General features: G+C 37.9%; 3 protein-coding genes and 1 non-coding gene across 5 annotated transcripts; 3 read left to right on the plus strand and 1 right to left on the minus strand.

The window, feature by feature from the left end:
- The first annotated feature begins 1,402 nt into the window (after positions 1–1,402).
- TRNAK-UUU lies at positions 1,403–1,475 on the plus strand. The gene has a single exon. It is a non-coding gene; the product is annotated as a tRNA-Lys (tRNA).
- A 286-nt stretch (positions 1,476–1,761) lies between these two features.
- LOC112182763 lies at positions 1,762–4,417 on the plus strand. Of its 2 annotated transcripts, none has more exons than XM_040509319.1 (9): positions 1,762–2,012; positions 2,116–2,232; positions 2,326–2,629; positions 2,724–3,144; positions 3,238–3,337; positions 3,429–3,488; positions 3,583–3,666; positions 3,798–3,856; positions 3,970–4,109. In XM_040509319.1, exons 1-8 carry the CDS (start codon positions 1,944–1,946, stop codon positions 3,816–3,818), a joined length of 1,176 nt encoding a protein of 391 aa, XP_040365253.1. In that variant the 5' UTR covers positions 1,762–1,943; the 3' UTR covers positions 3,819–3,856; positions 3,970–4,109. The 2 variants fall into 2 exon arrangements, with proteins under 2 accessions (XP_040365253.1, XP_024177072.1); XM_024321304.2 differs by having other exon boundaries at positions 1,763–2,012; positions 3,749–3,856; positions 3,970–4,417.
- Positions 4,418–4,419: 2 nt separating this feature from the next.
- On the minus strand, positions 4,420–11,110 carry LOC112182762 (AP3-complex subunit beta-A). Its single transcript, XM_024321302.2, has 11 exons — positions 10,812–11,110; positions 10,639–10,715; positions 10,294–10,543; positions 9,208–9,828; positions 8,934–9,107; positions 8,153–8,279; positions 7,964–8,073; positions 7,442–7,642; positions 6,256–7,229; positions 5,226–5,495; positions 4,420–5,109 (listed from the first exon to the last, which is right to left on the minus strand). Exons 1-11 carry the CDS (start codon positions 11,025–11,027, stop codon positions 4,761–4,763), a joined length of 3,369 nt encoding a protein of 1,122 aa, XP_024177070.1. The 5' UTR covers positions 11,028–11,110; the 3' UTR covers positions 4,420–4,760.
- A 1,342-nt stretch (positions 11,111–12,452) lies between these two features.
- LOC112182765 (protein INVOLVED IN DE NOVO 2) lies at positions 12,453–18,162 on the plus strand. Its single transcript, XM_024321306.2, has 8 exons — positions 12,453–12,732; positions 13,381–14,322; positions 14,613–14,794; positions 15,560–15,649; positions 15,749–16,036; positions 16,614–16,835; positions 17,458–17,696; positions 17,785–18,162. The coding sequence occupies exons 2-7, from the start codon at positions 13,404–13,406 to the stop codon at positions 17,692–17,694; spliced, it is 1,938 nt and encodes a 645-aa protein (XP_024177074.1). The 5' UTR covers positions 12,453–12,732; positions 13,381–13,403; the 3' UTR covers positions 17,695–17,696; positions 17,785–18,162.
- Positions 18,163–18,530: the final 368 nt, after the last annotated feature.

Below are 18,530 nucleotides of genomic sequence, written 5' to 3' on the forward strand. Positions count from 1 at the left end.
TGAAAGGCTTCATGCATTGTGTTTGGGTGGAGAGACACATGTTTTGAACACTTACTTGTAACTTTGGCAGGCGTGTAACCATTTATATTCATACTCTCAAATGTTTAAATCTTAAGATAAAAAAAATTTCTTAGAATCTGAATCGCAAAATACTCAAAATTACAATATTTATGAGCGAAATAATTGCTTAAGTTATGCCCTATACGTGCAACAACAAACAATCAACGAAACCTCTTTATTATCTATATTCATTGGGGTAAATTTCTTCTATGATACCTGAGGTATGGCTAAATAGACAATTTGATACTTGGTTTACAAAAGATGATGATCATTTGGTACCTGACATACTGCTCTGTTTGACCTTTTAGTACTTCTATCATCTTCATCATTAAATTTGATTATGTGACATGCACTTGTTACTACTTTAAGCAAGGGTGTAGCTATTCAGGATCGAGGAGGGTCAAATGACCCCCTTGACCTTAGGTTTTCTTAAAGCTATTGCCATTCCATGTTCATCAGCCAACTAGCTGAAAGATGGTGGCTAGAGTCTAGACGATTCAATATGTATGGCCATCATTGAATCATTGTATTTTCTTCATTCATGTATGCTGCTTTTTCATTTCATTTCCAAGTGGTTTTCAGTGTGACCAGCAAACATCGTTGCCCGATTCGAATTAATCATGTTAATTCAACCATATTTTATATCGGGTTCCTCATTTTGTGCCTATATATATATATATATATATATATATATATATATATATATATATATATCGTCAGCTGCCTTTCTGTATAGAAATCAAGGCCGGCTCTCAACAGGTGCAAACAACTGCAACAACTGAATGTTAGACCAAACCCACTTTTACTTTACCAGGTCTAGTGCCTTTGTTCCTTCTTGGACCCTGTATTAGGCTTATATAAAAGAGTTTGACCTTTGAAGTGATGCAATACACAGAAGCTATATAAGAGAAATTACAAATAATAAAATTTGAGGTCGCTGTTAACGACAAAGAAAATGAGCATATATGTACTTGATGATAAATCGATCAGGTAAAAATTAAGAAGGCAAGAAGAACAGTGAATTTCTTGGTCTACCTTGAGGGCTATTCCAGCCGCCTTCTAATTTTGATAATTTGTAAGAAAAGCTCAAGGGTTATTCCATTTGCAAGGAAAGCTTGTTCCATCACTTTCTGAAACTTTGAAGAGGCCGGTGACAATAATTAGTTAATAATATTATGCAATGAGTAATGATTTTCTTCAATCATGTGAAAATTTTCAAGTAGAAAATAAATAAATGGAATGAACAAAGTAAAATTGAGACATAAGTACGTACGTTAGTGTCAAAAACTCAAAATGGCAAAAGTTAGATAGTTTAAGTTGCTGATAGTATTTCTTTGCATCTGCCGTCTTAGCTCAGCCGGTAGAGCGCACGGCTTTTAACCGTGTGGTCGTGGGTTCGATTCCCACAGACGGCGAAGCTTGTTTTTTTTTTTTTTGCAGTTTTGTCATGGGGTTCACGTCCTCACCACTCTTACTGTTGAAATTAAATTCAATGCCATAAGGAATAAGCAACTTGGACCAAAAAGAGAGAGTTAGCTTCATGGGATGGTCATGTACTACACACCTATAGCAATAATAACATACCAACTTATATTTCAAAAAAGAAAAAAAAATAACACACCAACTTCCCAATCTCACACACACAGATTCTCCCACCGCACCTTCTCGTTCATGCATTTCAGTTTTCCCAATCTGTTCATTACTTCCCTCTTCTCCTATGTCATCCCCCTCTTGTTTTCTTACCTACTTTTACCTTAATGGCACCCACGACATGGCACCTCAATAATCTCTCTTTGCATCACGCCTCAATAACTTCCATTACTTCTTCTGCTCCCGGAACTCAATGTTCTCGGAATCTCAACTGGTTTTTGTCTGTGTAAAGAATGAAACTCGAAGACTTTCTAATGCAACGAAGCGAGGACAAGCAGAAGAGACTTGTTCTTGAGGAAGAGGTGACAAAACCCTACATGAAATTTGGTAGCATGTTATATTAATAATTTTGTTACTTAAAAGTAGTTGACAGTAACCAAATACGTGTGTTTTGTTCTTCTACAGGTTCTGAAATTGCAAGAAGAGTTGGATGGGGAGCAAACACTTAATAGGGTTCTTCACTGCGCACTTCATGGACCTGCTCTATCACATCCATGTCTTCTCTCATTGCTTCCACCTCAGGTAAATATATCATTGTATGTAGGGCTAGCTACTTAAATATACATCTACTTTAAGTGGAACTGAATTTTAAGAAGAGGGTTTTACACTGTGCAGGTTCAGGAACTATTTTCAGAGCTGGAAATGGTGGAAGACGAGATCAGTGGGCTTGAAAGAAAAGTCGAAGAGCTGAAACTGATGTTGTACAAAGAGAGAGCTCAAACAAGAGAGTGGGAAATGCATAGGAGGCAGTGGGAACAGAATCAGTCATTCTTCAGAGCTGGAAATCAGTCACTGATTGAGGGATCGAGATCGCAGAACTACGAAGCATTGAGAAAAGAAAAAAGGAGAGTAAGGGATAGAAGAGCCTCTGTTGGTTCTGCTTCTGATATGCAAAGGTGGAATTTCACAAAAACTGATGGTAAACTGCTTGCTAATATGTAAGTGAGCAACGAGGTTGCACTTTCGGCATTAAACTCATAGTGTTTGTTTTGTTTCTTGTGTTTCTTTGGCAGGAGAGATTGCTGAAATGTCAAGGAGACTAAGCAGAAGAAGCAGAATTCAAAGCATTATGAACAATGAAAGTGGCATTCAGAAACCAAATGAACTCTCGGAACAGTTGCTCAAGTGCCTTATAGGCATATTTCTTGAACTAAAACAGACCTCATTGGAAAAAGAGGGGTCATCATCTGTTGTGCCAAAGCTTACTCTCTCTTGTATGAACTCAAAAGGGTTCATGCCGAAAACCTCATTCAACTGCAAATCATCAGCGCTCTTCAACTACAATACATCACATGTTGACCCTTATTGCATTTTGCCAGATATAGATGGTGCTGTCCGGGACGTTGGCCCATATAAGAACTTCATCCAAATCACAAGAAGCTCGTTAGACATCAGACGCTTATCAGATTGTTCAAATGGAATTGAAAAATTGAGGTGACTTGCAGGTCTCGTCAGCAATGATATATCATTTTTAATTTGTGACATATTCCAAACTATTATTTCAATGAAGTCTTCTATTCTGTTCAGGAAATTGATGCGTCAATTGTGTGATGTGGACTTGACTTGCTTGACATACAAGCAGAAGCTAGCATTTTGGATCAATATCTACAATGCCTGCATCATGCATGTACTGTAAGACATCTTAAGTAACAAAACAAGAAAGACAGAAAGATCAAGTGAGATATCTGATGTGAGCTTCTGTTCTTATCAATTTTCAGGCATTTCTCGATCATGGGTTGCCTTCCACACAAGAAAAGCTACTTTTACTTATGAACAAGGTACACCAGTGCCTGATTGATTCTCAATTCTAAAGTATTCATCACATAAATCACTCTAGAAATTCAATTGATAAACAGTGCCATTTTCAACTAGGCTGCACTGAATGTTGGCGGCATAGTGCTCAATGCTCTAGCTATTGAGCATTTCATACTCCGACATCCATCAGAAACAAAACAAGTAAGTGAAACCATATCCACCCAAATAATACTTGTTGAACCTTCCTCTATTTTATCTGATCAATTTACATCTCAATTAGTAGGGACCTGCTTATGAGAAAGAAATGCTACTAAGACATGCCTATGGTTTAGGATACCCTGAACCAAATGTGACCTTTGCTCTTTGCAGAGGAAGTTGGTCCTCACCAGCAGTAAGTGTATCATTGCTCTCCTATATCATTTCAGAAAGGCATTTTCTCCATCTATTCCGTATTGTATTTCTCCAACCTCCATAATTTAAACGTACACCCGATCTGTTGTGCAGTTAAGGGTCTATACCTCAGAGGAGATTGTAAATGAGTTAGAGAGAGCCAAAGTAGAGTACTTGGAAGCTTCGGTGGGAGTTACTAGCAAGAAGAGAATTGTGGTGCCAAAGCTTCTACAATGGCATATGCGCGATTTTGCAGATGATATGGACTCACTGCTAGAATGGATTTATAGCCAATTGCCACGATCTGGGTCGCTGAAAAGATTGATAATGGAGTGCTTGAATGGTGAAACAAAGTCACCGATAAACAAAATGGTAGAAGTCCAACCTCATGAATCTGAGTTCCGCTATCTACTGCCATTGTGAGCAAATGACGAGAATCAAAATGCAACTGTCCTGTATAACACTGCTCAGCATGTAAAGGATTTCGATATGTGTAGTTAATTATTCATTGTACCACAAGTTCAACATTATAAAGCATGTTACTACGTAAACATTTGTGTTCCATCGAGTTAAAGCATTTCTGAACGAGCTCCAGCCCTATTCAGAAAACTGACAAACTTGTATGCATCCGAAGTATAACCACTGTACAACAACCAAGAAGCAGCTGATACAATCAGGAATTAAAAAAAACCCCACTTTCTAGCGAAAAGAATGAACATACTCGAGAGTCGAGTCATTTTCCTAAAAAGGTATGATCGCAATGCTTTTGCCTACTGTACAAAAACTGCACAAACAGATACAACACGTTTAGAAAACTGTAGTACACAGTGTATTTCCTATTTTCTCTTGAATTCTGAATATTCGTTTTCGGCATCCCTACCAATCATACATGGGCCTGAGAGGGCTCAACCAAGAAAATTCACAATTCTGTTCAACAGATTTAACCCGAAGACAGTTTCTTCACAGTTCACTTTGACCGTCAGTTCCAGTGGTTCAGAACATCTACCTTCTACAGTAATGGTAATTAAGCAGGGGACTGAGGTGCTCAAGAGCTTGCTGCTGAAACGTAAGCACAAACCTGTTGCATCGTCAAGTTTTGCTGCTACCGGCATGTCAACAGACACAAGATACAGATTCGCATTGCTAAGCATCTTCAACGCAAGACTTCGGCAGATTACAAGAAATTTGTCTTCAACCAAAGACTTGTCTCCCTTGTTCTTGTCTAGATCCTCAATGTGATCAATGAAATTGCACCTGTTTTACAAAACATGACATTCAATCTACATTGCCAACAAAGACCTAACTAGAAGAAGATTTTGAAATCCATAATTAACAATTTTATATGACTTCAGAAAAATGAATCACTCTACCTTCTTGTGCATTCAAACATTCCTCGCAGATGAGACTCCTTAATTGTGAAGGCATCAACATCCAAAGGAAGAGCTCTTACAAAGTATCCAATGTCAGGCCTCAACTTAACAGGAAGCTTCTTGCCATTACAATATAAGGTGAGTTTGAGAGGCAAGAGGTGGTGATGGAAGCGAACTTGGATGATTCTTGTCACAGTTTGACCAGATTCCAGAGAAGCGATCTCTTCTACAGAAGCTAGATTTGACGCATTATTTTGAGATATCATGGAGCTGCAGTATTAAGATAAATCATGACAAAAGATTAGCCCTCATGAAAATAAAAGATGCCAGGAGGAGAAATAAGCATAATCCTAATACTGTATGGCTAGCCTAAGAACAAAAAGGATCGTGCTGAACAGTAGTTCTCCAAAGCATCTAAGCGCGGACCAGAGTCTGTCAAACACCAACTAAACTATATGCATCTATCTCAACCATTGAGGGAAAAAACAACCATAAAAGTTTATACTTCATTTTACAATTGATACCCACCAAAACAAAGACCATTTATGTAAAAAAGGGAACAAAATTAACAATGGTAAGAAAAGTTGATAATAGACCCTACATTACAAGGGGGGCAAACTTTAAGAAATATGTAAAAGCTCCAGGAAAATATGTTTGACCTCATCCTTTTTACAAATCCAGCATAAGAACAACTCAACTTGGTTTACTAAAGCTCAAGTGCAATACAGATGGTTTCTTCTTCTTTTTTCTTGATTTCTTTTTTTCTTTTCTTTTTTTTTCATGATAACTAAGGCTATCCCAGGAAATAGAGATAGCCAATTTCTGTATTTCTCAGGCACAATAATTAACTGTCCACTAAATAAGCACTTGGATCATAAGTTAATGTCACAGACTGATGTATATGATAACTGCCGTTATCAAAACACAAGGAAGAGGAGCATCTTTATTTTCTGAACAAAATGCATATTTAAGTAGTCTAATTAACATTTTCTTAGATTAGAACTGTATCAGACAAATATATCTAAATTACCTTTCATGCGTAACCGAAGTCTGGTCTCCAGAATCTGTGCCTTTGTCAGATTCCTCGTCAACCAAATATATATCACACATGATCTCATTTGAACAATTCTTGAAGGAAACTTCTATACATATAAAAAGAGGAGAGATGTCTGAAATCTCAGATGAAAATGAGTAGTCAACCTTTAAGCCATTTCCATTCACAGGGTCCAAAAGTGCATAGATTTTAGGTTTAACTTGCCCTCCAAAATCCCCAATGGAGATTCTTGCTGAAGATCTATGGACTTGACTTTGTTCTGGATTATGCGAGCTCGAAAAACCAGGCTGTTCGTCCAACCATGATTCCAAAGCTCTATTTGACAACAATTCCCCGAAATCCGAAGCAGATTGAGAAGCTCCATTTTTCACTTCATGGGCATTGCCAACATCAGTTAATTGAATCAACGGGTTAGAATTGTCATCATCTTCACTTGCTGAACCATCCCCTTCACTGCCACTGCCATTAGAATGTTGTGAACTATAACTAGAAGAATTCTCCTCATCCAAAGACTCAGAGACTGAATTTTGATCATCTGTAACATATGTGTCACTGTTAGTGACTCCCTCCCCAAATCCATTTATTTCGAGGCCATCAGAGAGCATAGTACAGGGCTTCGGAAGAGGTTCATACCCTGGAGCAGCATGAAGTACTATCTGTGATAAAGAGCCAGGAAGATAAAACCTGTGATCAATGGGCTCAGATGAATTTGATTTTGTTTTTCCTCCAAACAAGTATTTTGCAAGGACACATGGAATATCTTTATTTTGTGACAGAATAATGTTTTCCTCCTTCAGACCTTGAGAATCCAGATAAGATGACAAAAGATTCTTTAGGAAATAAGCACGGTCACGAACATCATAGCTTAAGTCACATTTGGCCAGTTCCAGCACATAGCTCAAAACTTTCTGGATTGTTGACCGATCATTTCCTTCAGCACGCAATAAAACCTAGAAAACAGATCGCTCCAACATTTAGACACAGAGGTCCATTGACATATTTACTTGGAGAAGAAACTTCATCAGAAGTACAAATAGAAATTGGTTCCTGTATATTTTTATATAAAAATATACAGGTGCTAGAGGAATTTAAAACAACTTCCTTATAAAGACATGCAGACAATAGAAGACATTATACAACAAACAATGGTTTCCCATAGTACCTTAACTGTAGTATTACAAATTTGAAGCTTTGTCTCCAACTCTTCTGAAGTAAAGCACCTCGCAAGATACTTGAGTACTGTTGTTAACATCCTTGGAATTATATCGCCTAAAGAGTTATACTCCCCCACCATCCAAACAATTATTGCACGAGCTGCAGGCACCTTTACCGAATTTAAACTACGAACCAACTGAATAATAACCTTCAAAATGTATCAAATTTAGTTAGCAAAGGCCCGAAAAGAAAAACCACATAGAGAAGATATAAAAGGTCTAAAAGTACCACATTGTACTAGTAAAATCATCTACAAACCCCAACCCAATAATGAGGCAAATGAACCCAAATTTGTTATCTAAATGAAGCATGTAAGGAGCAGAAAATTTTCCTCCAAAAGACTTAATGCACAATCAAATCTTCCTTCATTTACATCTTATCTGAAGACTTGGAATTAGTATCAAAGTTACTAGCAGGGTAGAAAAGGAAAATATACATGCCAACGGCTAAGCAGAAAAACTAAGACTACCTTTTCATGACTGGGTGGATCTCGCTGAACGATTGATTTAATAGACATTATTGCTTGAATCAAAATATTTGCTTCTCCCTCCACAGACCCAAATTCCCCAGTCATAACTTCTGCAAGAATAGACAGTACTTCAGAAAACACACAAAACTTTTTTACGATCTACAACAATAGAAGTAGATGGTCACTGACGCTGTCTGGTCAAAGCCAATAGAAATTCCAAGCATGTGTTTGCCATTTTTGGAAGTCGTTGCGCACAGATACCAATTGCAGCAACAGTATCAGCAGCAAACCTCCTGTCTGGATCTCTAATATAATCCTAGAAACACATGAGAGCAATAAGCAAAGGATAAATGTCTTTGATGATATATATATATATATATAGGAATTTTCTCAGGTGCGGACGTCCGTACCGAAACTGAATTTTCGGTACGGATTTCCTGTTTTCGACCACTTTCCGGCCACATTTTTACATCTCAACCGTTCAGGTTTTAGGTCCTAGTGTATAGATCACCTCTACAAAATTTCAGCCAATTTGGTGATCGTTAAGGCATCCAAAACTGCATTTTACACGAACGGACCGAATCTGTCGAACCGGAACCGTTCGTATTTATAATGGTAAATTGCAGTTTTGGATACCTTAACGATCACCAAATTGGCTGAAATTTTGCAGCGGTGATCTATACACTAGGACCTAAAAACTGAACGGTTAAGATGTAAAAATGTGGCCGGAAAGTGGTCAAAAACAGGAAATCCGCACCGTCCGCTCGGTACGGACGTCCGCACCTAAGACGGACTGTATATATATATATATATATATATATATATATATATATATATATATATATATTTTGTCTTATCATATGTTAATGTTTGCATAAAGGTATCCAATATAAAACTTCCTAGCAAAAGTGAGGCGCCTATCGGCCTTGAAAGGAAAGGTCCAACCAAATTTAAAAGGAAGACAAAATACCTGAAACTCTTTGAGAACAAATGGAATTGATGAATCTGTAGCTATGTGAGCCAGTATATCAAGTTTCAAGGCTTTAATTTGATATGAATCTGATGAGCATATGAAGAAGTCTTCAAAATATGGAGAGAAGAGCGAAGGAATTGCTTTAGCAAACAGTTGAATGTTGCACAAAACCTGCACTGGTCAATAAGAAAACAATCCTCACCATTTTACCAACTGTAAACGAATCATTATTAAGTACACAAGGATTCAATCACAAGGAAATGTTAACTACCACATATTTTGAGGCAGTAGATGATCTTTGGACAAACAAGAGTGGTTTAACAATTCTTTTTACTTCCTCCATTGGTGACATAATCCAGTGTACACCAGCAGCTGCTAGTACAACTGCACTATTATTACTCCATAACAATGGTGAGGTACATCGCAGCAGGAACTTCACATCCTCATTATTGTTTCCAGATGTAAAATGTGGATTGAATTCAGAGAAATCTTTATTCATAAAACCCACTCGTGATAAATATTCATCTGGCCCTTCTATATAACATCGAAAGACAGCATTTGCTAATTCAGACTCATGAAGACCACTCATGTCACTGCTGTCTTCTAATACGGAATTGGTGTCGCAGAAATCGTTCTGAGATTTAGAATTCTCTGTATGATGCAAAGAAGCCATAATGGATTCCTGCACAAACCCATGCCTTGCAATTACATAGCGCAAAAGGATCCCAATCAAAACTATTTGACCCCATTCTTCAATGTCAGGAAGAATCTCGCATAACCTTCTATAGTTTCTTCCAATCAGAGACAAATTAGTTGGACAAATTGAAGAGAAGGCAGCAGCAGCAGCTCCAACAACACAAGGGGAATTGTCATTCAACAGAATTCCAATAATCTGCATAGTGTAGAATATCATATGGATGTTAAGAACATTGGTATCATCCTTTCAGGTTGTGTAATGATATGAGATATCCCACATATACAAATACAGCATTGCATCTACAAAGGGCTGTGATGAACCACACGCACATCACAAAACTTTCAGTACATAATATAAACTTCACCCAAGGCATGTAGATTTTGGAAACATGTCTAGTAATAGATTGTTTGAACACTTTCATGCACGTAGGAGATAATTCATAACACAAATAAACCAGTTTGATTGAACTAGGCATCTAGCTTATACGACAGAATCAACAGCAGCTATATGTCTAGTGCACAAGCAACATGACAATGATATGATACCGCTGTAGTGAATACAGACTGTTTCCTCCATTTCTCCACCAAATAAGATCAAGATCTTAACGAAAAGAACAACATCTACAAGTCTACAACTATTGAACATATAAATGAATCAGACCTCTTCAATACCGGCAGTATACTCATCAAGGCGCAAATCATTCAGCTTAGGAAGTGCATTGGCAGCACATTTTCGAACATACACAGACGGATCTCTAGCACATTTCCCCACAGCAACCACAACCAAAGGTGCAATAACATGCAGCCGGATCCCAGCCATGGCTCGCAGCGCCCACGCCCTCACCAACGGGTTCGGATCCCCTAGATCCTTCTGGAAGCAATTAATCGATAGCAAAGCCTCATTCGGACGCCTGCAACATGAAATTTCACACACAATAATTCAAATTCCAGCTCACAAACGAATCCGAAAAGCTTATCAAGTAGTCAGTGATTCAGATTAACATACTTCTGAGCATAATGCAGCAGGTACAAGTAAACTAGCTTCTTCACTTCCAGTGACTGAGTCGCTACGTTCTTAACAACCTACAATTCCGATTCAGGAGCTTCAGCTAATATATACGATTTGCTCAGATCAAAATTTGCAGCCAAACAGAGCCTTAGGGATTAGATTTTTCGAACCTGAGGGAAGAAATTGGAGACGTCGAAGCCCTGGGCGATGAGAGCGAGGAGGCGTTTGAGAGCTTCGCACTTCTCGGAGTCGAACTTGCTGTCGAGGAGAGGAGCGATGCTGACGTCTTCGGGGTCGTCGTAGAGGTGGGCGTCGGTGCCGATCCGGAACACCATTGTCGACGCCTTGCTTAGAGTATCGGCGGTTGCCCCGAATTGAGGGAACATCTTTCCGATGGTGGTTTTGGTTTTGACGACTCTGAAAGCTGGTTCTGTCTGTTTGATAGAGTGGGAGGGACTGGAGGTAGGAGATGACTGGGTGTTTGGGCCTAAACAGGCCCAAGCGAAATTGGACGTGGATAAGGAGCGGACTTGTCACCGGATCCAATTCGGGTCGGATTTGGTTGAATGCGAATCCGAATGCGAATCCAAATTTATGTGTTTGGGTATTTGCCAATCAATGTCGGAATTTATTTGTCCAAATTTGCGTCATTATATCCTGGCAGGAGGTAAGTGGTATGTGGTTGGAAAAATGGAAATATGGAAATATGGTGTCATTTGGTTGCCGAAAATAATCAATTTAAGTTGGCGTCGTGACATTAAGGTATCGTTGGGTTTGCGAAATGAAAATTAATTTCTTTAATTTTTTTTATAGGTATGAGAAATTAAAATAGATTTTCTATTACAGGATTGGAGAATTTGGGAAACAAATCATGAAATAATCCATTGATGGATTCAACCCCCCTTTGCTACAACAAAAAACTTGTGCTTGGTACTGTATTAAGATTAGTCTTCTTCCTTAACGAAATAAAAGTGAGGCAAATGTTTTGGTCCTTTTGGACTCTCGATTTTAGGAGTCATATTTTTGTGGACGCTCATTTAATTTAATCTTATATCACTACGCGCTTCATGTGAAATTTCTTTCTTACCATACGTTTATCATTAAATATGCATGAATGATTCATCAGTGGACTCAGCTCATAACTCCAAATGTCAACTGACACCCTAGAGCGCTTGCATGCCATCCGTGTGAGTTTTCTTCTCATCCAACGTGTATCACTCTAGCTAAGCATGATGAGTCTCGCCTCGATACTGAAAATGCCAGTAACTCCCCTAGTAATTACTGCATGCTAATCCATCTCACACATTTCAAATAGAAAAATTCAAATAAAAGTAAACATTGTTCAAAAGTTGAAACACAATTATAAAAAACGCACACATTTTAAAGACGTAACTTTTTAAATCATTGATCATTTGAAATAAGAAGATCCAAAATAAATTGTTTAAGGCGGAAACACGATTATAAAACCACATATATCCTACAAGACATAACTTCTTAAACCACTAAACACTTTAAAAAGTAATATTCAAATAAACGGTGTTCAAAGGCAGAAACACGACTACAAAAACACATACATCCTAAAAACGTAACTCACGAGATCAATAAACTCTATCCTTAAACCGTAACACATACATTCTAAACCTGTAACACATACATCTCAAGAACGTAACTTGTTACATCAATGAAACCCATCATACGTTGCATGTTCAATACCCTAGATGGAATACAAGACCAACTAGGTACACCCCAAATATTGGAAACAAAAATTTCCCTATATTGGATTTTCCAGAATGACCAGATTTTGGAGGCAACTTTCAACTTCCCTTATTAAATTTCCCTAATCGGTCCTCACAACCGTTGAAGCTCTCGAATTGCTACACAATTGTCGCCTTCCTTCACACTGCACGGTATTACCAAATGCCCCCATATAAATGCCTTGTGGGATTTCACTGACCACCAAACCAACCAAACCCAAATTCTCCCCTGGTTAAAACCCAGTGGTCCTTGTCTCCAAGTCAGAGAGTGACTCTGACTCCCTCTTCTTCTTCTCCGTCTCTCTCAGCGGCCTCTGGAGCTCCGATTCTCTCTCAGGTGACGTCACTCGCGCTCTCTAATTTCCGATTCGCTGCTTGCATGTACATTTTGCACGGCATGCATTGCCGTTTTAGGGTTTTGAATTTGTCCGAGACTTCAAGTTTGGAGCTTGAGTGTGATTTTTTGTGATTAGAGTTGTAATTTTTGTGAATTTTGGATTTTGTGAGTGGGGTTGCATGGGTATTTTTGTGAAGTGTAGTTCTTTGTTGTTGGAATTGGGTAGTGTTTGACTTCACAGAAGAGAGAAATGAAGGAATTATGTTGAAGATGAACTGAGTAAGTATATATAGACTTGTTGAGCTAGTTTGCTGATGTACATGAGCTGAATTTGTGAAATGTGAAGCCTTGTTTTGTTTCTCTTCTTCATTTTTCTGGGTTGAATTTATCATCTAATTTTCAGGGAGAAAATAGAAAGTAAAAATAAAAATAAAAAGAAGAAACAGACCCATGTTTGTCAAATTGTGAAAAATTAGATTTACAGTGTTTGGACACCTGATACTGTTATGCAGACTCACTCAAGTGAGTCGAGTCTAATTTCTGCTTGCTTTGAATGTGCTTACAAATGTTGAACTTCGTAATGAGCTATTCGACATCATTGATTTCAACAGCAATTTGACAAGTGATTTTGGAAATTTTGATGCTCAGGTCCCTTTTTAACTACAGTGGAAATGGGGAGTTTGGAAATGGATCATAGCTCTGACGAGGATACAGATCTGAGTGACTCAGAATTGGATGAGGAGGTAGAACAATATCTCGAAGAGCTGAAGAATGGAAAACACAAGGTGAAAGGTGCGGATGGGGTATTTATGTGCCCCTTCTGTCAGAAGAAGAGAAAGCGGGATTTTAATTTAAAGGACCTGCTCCAACATGCCTCTGGGGTGGGAAAGAGTAATTCAGACAAGAGAAGCATGGAAGAGAAGGTGAAACACATGGCTTTGACAAAATATTTGGAAAATGTAGCTGAAGGTGGTTCATCAAAACCTGTGGCTGAGGAAGAACCCCCAGTCGATTGTGACCATGATGAAAAATTTGTGTGGCCTTGGATAGGGGTAGTGGCTAATATCCCAACCAGACGAGCAAATGATGGGCGATTCGTAGGAGAAAGTGGATCCAAGCTGAGAGATGAGTATATAAGACAAGGGTTCAATCCCTCTAGAGTTCATCCTCTGTGGAATTATAGGGGTCACTCAGGAAGTGCTGTTGTGGAATTTAAGAAAGATTGGCCTGGCTATGTTAATGCTATGGCTTTTGAGAGGGCTTATGAGGCAGATCGTCATGGAAAAAAGGATTGGTTTGCTGATGGTGACCAAAAATCTGGTCTTTATGCTTGGGTTGCCCGCACTGACGACTATAAAGCAAACAATATTGTTGGAGAACACCTCCGTAAGATTGGGGACCTTAAATCTATCTCTGAAATTATGGAGGAAGAAGCCAGGAAGCAGAATAGCCTAGTATCTAATCTGACAAGTATTATTGAGGTCAAGAACAAGGATTTGGAAGAGATGGAGCTGAAATGTAATGAAACTACAAACGCCATTAAGAACGTAATCACAGAGAAAGATAAGCTCGTACAGGCTTACAATGAAGGTATGTTTCGGTTCTACTTAATGAAGAAATGGAAGAATGCTACTATCAAAAGCAACATTGAATTTCTTCTTTGGCCAGTTTCTCTGATCCTTTAACCAGAACTGTGTCTTTGCTCTTACATTTTGTTGTTAAAGAGCTTCATGCATATTTCCTTTCTGCAGCTGTACGGTACCTTAGTTTGGTAAAGACATTTATTCTTACCATTCTGGTTTGGTATATTTCATTATCGTTTTCTAGTATTACAATGCTGAAGAGACATTCACTCATGGCATGCTTGTTTGGGGTGACAGAGATAAAAAAGATACAAGTAAGTGCACAGGATCACTTTAAGAGGATTTTTAGTGACCACGAAAAACTCAAGGAGCAGTTGGAGTCCCAAAAGAAAGAGCTTGAGTCGCATATAGAAGAAATGGAGAAGCGTGCTCTGGATAACGAAAGTGAAAGTAGAAAGCTTGCTGAGGAGATTGAAAAGGTATGCTACTTTGTGCTTCATTGTTGCACGTTCGTCTTTGATTTTATTATTAACATACCTGTGACAATATATGAATGCTGACTGGTGAAAACCAATTGTTCAAAAGGTTACAGAACACAAGCATGCTGTTTGAGTCTCACCCAAGTCATGTCATGTGTATTTTACTTTCAAAATTCTTACTGAAAGAAAATCGCTAAAAAAATAAAAACTGATTCTTCTCGCATTCACACTGATTGCAAACTTAACATGAAAAGGAATACTGAATATGACAACTGATAGCTGTAGACTGCAATTTGCTACATGGACTTTACCTTTATCTTCCTTGGTTCATTTGCTGTTCTGTGAACATTCACTTGAAATGAAAATTATGTGTCAGATTCAGTGATATCCTTATGTTAACTGATTGGATGACATCTGATATGCAACTAAGTAGATTCTGTATCCTGATGTGTGTGTGTGTGTGTGTTCAGATGAAGTGAAAATTATGGCTCAGATTCAGTGATATCCTTCCTGTATTTTGAATGTGTTGCATGAGGCAAAAGCACCGCTATCCCACATACCAGAAATATGAGATTTTCTTACCAAGCTCTGTGTTTATGAAGACTTCATTAATAAGCATGGCTCAGATTCAGTGATATCCTTCCTGTATTTTGAATGTGTTGCATGAGTCAAAAGCACCGCTATCCCACATACCAGAAATATGAGATTTTCATACCAAGCTCTGTGTTTATGAAGACTTCATTAATGCTTATTCTGTTCTTATAGAATTCCGTGAAAAATAGTTCTCTCCAAATGGCTGCTGCAGAGCAAGTGAGAGCTAATGAAAAGTTATTGAAACTGGCAGAAGATCAGAAGGTTTGTTGGTTCTTTTTTAAGTACTTAAAAATGAACAGAACATTATTTTATAGATTTCAGATAAGATCATTGATGCATGTTGTCACCAATTTCATCCAGAGGGAGAAGGAGGAGCTCCATAATAAAATAATTAAACTGGAGAAGGACTTTGATGAAAAGCAAGCTCTTGAATTACAAATTGAGCAACTAAAAGGAAACTTAAATGTTGTAAGGCGCATGGGAGATGACGGTGATGCTGAAGTGCTGGAAAAGGTGGAAGGAATGCTGAAAGGTTTGAGTGAAAAGGAAAATGAACTTGAAGATCTAGAAGCTTTAAATCAAACTCTAATTGTAAAGGAGCGAAAGAGCAATGATGAGCTGCAGGAAGCTCGTAAGGAACTGATTAATGTAAGTAGTTTATATTTTATTTTTCGACTTATGTTCTGCCTGATTGGTAGCTTCTTTTTAATAAAAGGCAGGCATCTGGCTTCAGGTGGTTCTACAAGAGTTGGAAAGTAACATTACGAGTTATGTTTGTAGTTTAGGGCTGTGATTCTTGGTTTATGTTACAGTCTTCTGCTTGTGCCAAACCATTCCTATAACGATTGATAATGAAAACTAATTGAGAGATTTTGAATGGAATGGTTTACAATATTTTTTTATTATTATAGTTAGCAGAACATGGTGTAGATGATGGTGAATTACGATTTTTAACAATATATTATTTGTCGGGTAGTTGAGCATAGGATCTTTTAACGTGATTTTCTGGAAAAAAAAAAATGTTTTGAGGTGATCAAGTGCCTCATAAGATAATGTAGCAGTGTTTTTCATATCAGATTTTGATTGATACCTGACTGGTAAATTGTGAGGTGGACATTCAATTTGTGCACTTCAATACTGCAATGTGCCTTTGTTCCATAAGTTTTTTCTGCTCTTAAGAAATTCCTCTACTGTGTCATAAAATGCTAATATACTTATTCTGCAGGGCTTGAAAGACATGGAAATGTCCAGTCGTGCTCAAATTGGTATTAAAAGAATGGGAGAGCTTGACAATAAGCCATTCCAAGAAGCAATGAGGAGAAAGTATAAGTATAATGTGGAAGAAGCTGAAGAGAAGGCCTCCGAGTTGTGCTCTCTATGGGAGGAGTACTTGAAGGATCCAGACTGGCATCCTTTCAATGTTGTTCCGGTAAAAGAGGGCCATAAGGTATACTTTCTGTCAATCTCAATATCTCGTTAAATTTGGTTTTATTATCTGTTATCACTAGCAGTAGAAAGCATCTGATAAAAAGAAGAGATCAGATATGTGGGAAAAAGCTCTAATATTTTTCCATGAGCTGCATGTTCTGTTAAATCTTCGGTTGGAATAGTTTGGTTACCCTTGTGAGTTATGAGCTATTAAATTGCTTATATAATTGTAATTCTGATGGCAAAGTCCTTTCCTACTGCCGCATCTGATGCCCTCACTCGGATGCTTGTTTGGTTGTGATCTACTGTCCTTCATTGTTCCTGGTTAGAAATGCACATGGTCTAAATGCCAAATATATCATATGTCCAGATATTACTTTGATCGGTTAATGTGCTTCAACAGCAAATACACATACGATTAAAAAATGAACTTTTAAGTTTTTCTCTTGCTTCTTCCTCTCTTTTTTTTTTTTTTTTTGTAAGTAATGTGATGTAGTTGAAGCATTTATTTTTTAAGTTTTAATCATACTAAATTTAAAATTTCTCTCTGTGCTTTTTCTTGTGAGATTCTTGGCAGTTGCCCCTTATATTCTTACTTTTTGATTTGTATGGTTTACGTATTATCAATGCAACTGGCTCAGGAAGTTATAAATGAAGATGATGAGAAACTAAAACGTTTGAAGAAGGAATTGGGTGATGAAGCGTATAATGCTGTAACATCAGCTTTAATGGAGATAAATCAATACAACCCTAGCGGGAGGTATATAACTTCAGAATTGTGGCACTATGGTGTGGGACGAAAGGCTACGCTGAAAGAGGGAGCTGCATTTATTCTGAAGGAATTGAAACAAAAGAAACAGCGATTGGATATTGACTAAAGGTTGGTATTCAAACTGTAGCATATTCAAAATACGTAGTAGGCAGGCGTGACATGCCCTTGATTTAAGTATTTATTTCCTTTTCTGCAGGCTGAATATGATGAGCAAGATGGATTTTTCTGACGCATATGATTTGAATAAACTCTTCCGGCCTTATGCACAGTCCTGGACTCCTGGGGTCTCCTTGTATCAATCGTTGATCTTCAGCTGTGGTCTTTCTTTTTCAATAAGATGTATTCATTTGTTTAGTTGATGAACGTATCTGTACTTTTAATAGAATTTGGGAATTAGAGTGCCGCGTCCATATGAGCAGTATAGTGGTTCCCAACCTCTAATTCAAACTTTGTCTCCGTGGAATTGGAAACCATTCATTTTCACATGTATAAAGTTTGGTTTCTGAGTTATTCACATTTGATTTCGCTTGTATCAGTATCAGTATGTGTGCTAATGAATAATTGTTTTGCAAGCTTTCGCAGTTTCCTATCTGTTACTACATCTCATGATTATATCAGAATCTGGAATATCTGTTAAGGCCTTCTTGTCAGCTCTGCAGTTAGGGTTTGGAACCTAGCCTAGCTGGGAGACTCAGCCCCACGCCCGGTTTCATTTATTATATTAAAAGTAGAATTTTGCAACGGGGGGGGGGGACAATCTTCGTAGAGAATATCCTGAATAATAACAGGAGTCTCCCCTAACCAAACATCATCAAGAGCACAATTACTAGCAAGATGAGCCAGTCTATCTGTTACACCATTTGCTTCACGGTAATCAAGTAATCTGTTTAAACTTTTAAAATTACAAAAATTATCAATGTTTGGCAAGAATAAAAATTCTCA

Source organism: Rosa chinensis, chromosome 1, assembly GCF_002994745.2.
Source record: "Rosa chinensis cultivar Old Blush chromosome 1, RchiOBHm-V2, whole genome shotgun sequence".
Taxonomy (NCBI): domain Eukaryota; kingdom Viridiplantae; phylum Streptophyta; class Magnoliopsida; order Rosales; family Rosaceae; genus Rosa; species Rosa chinensis.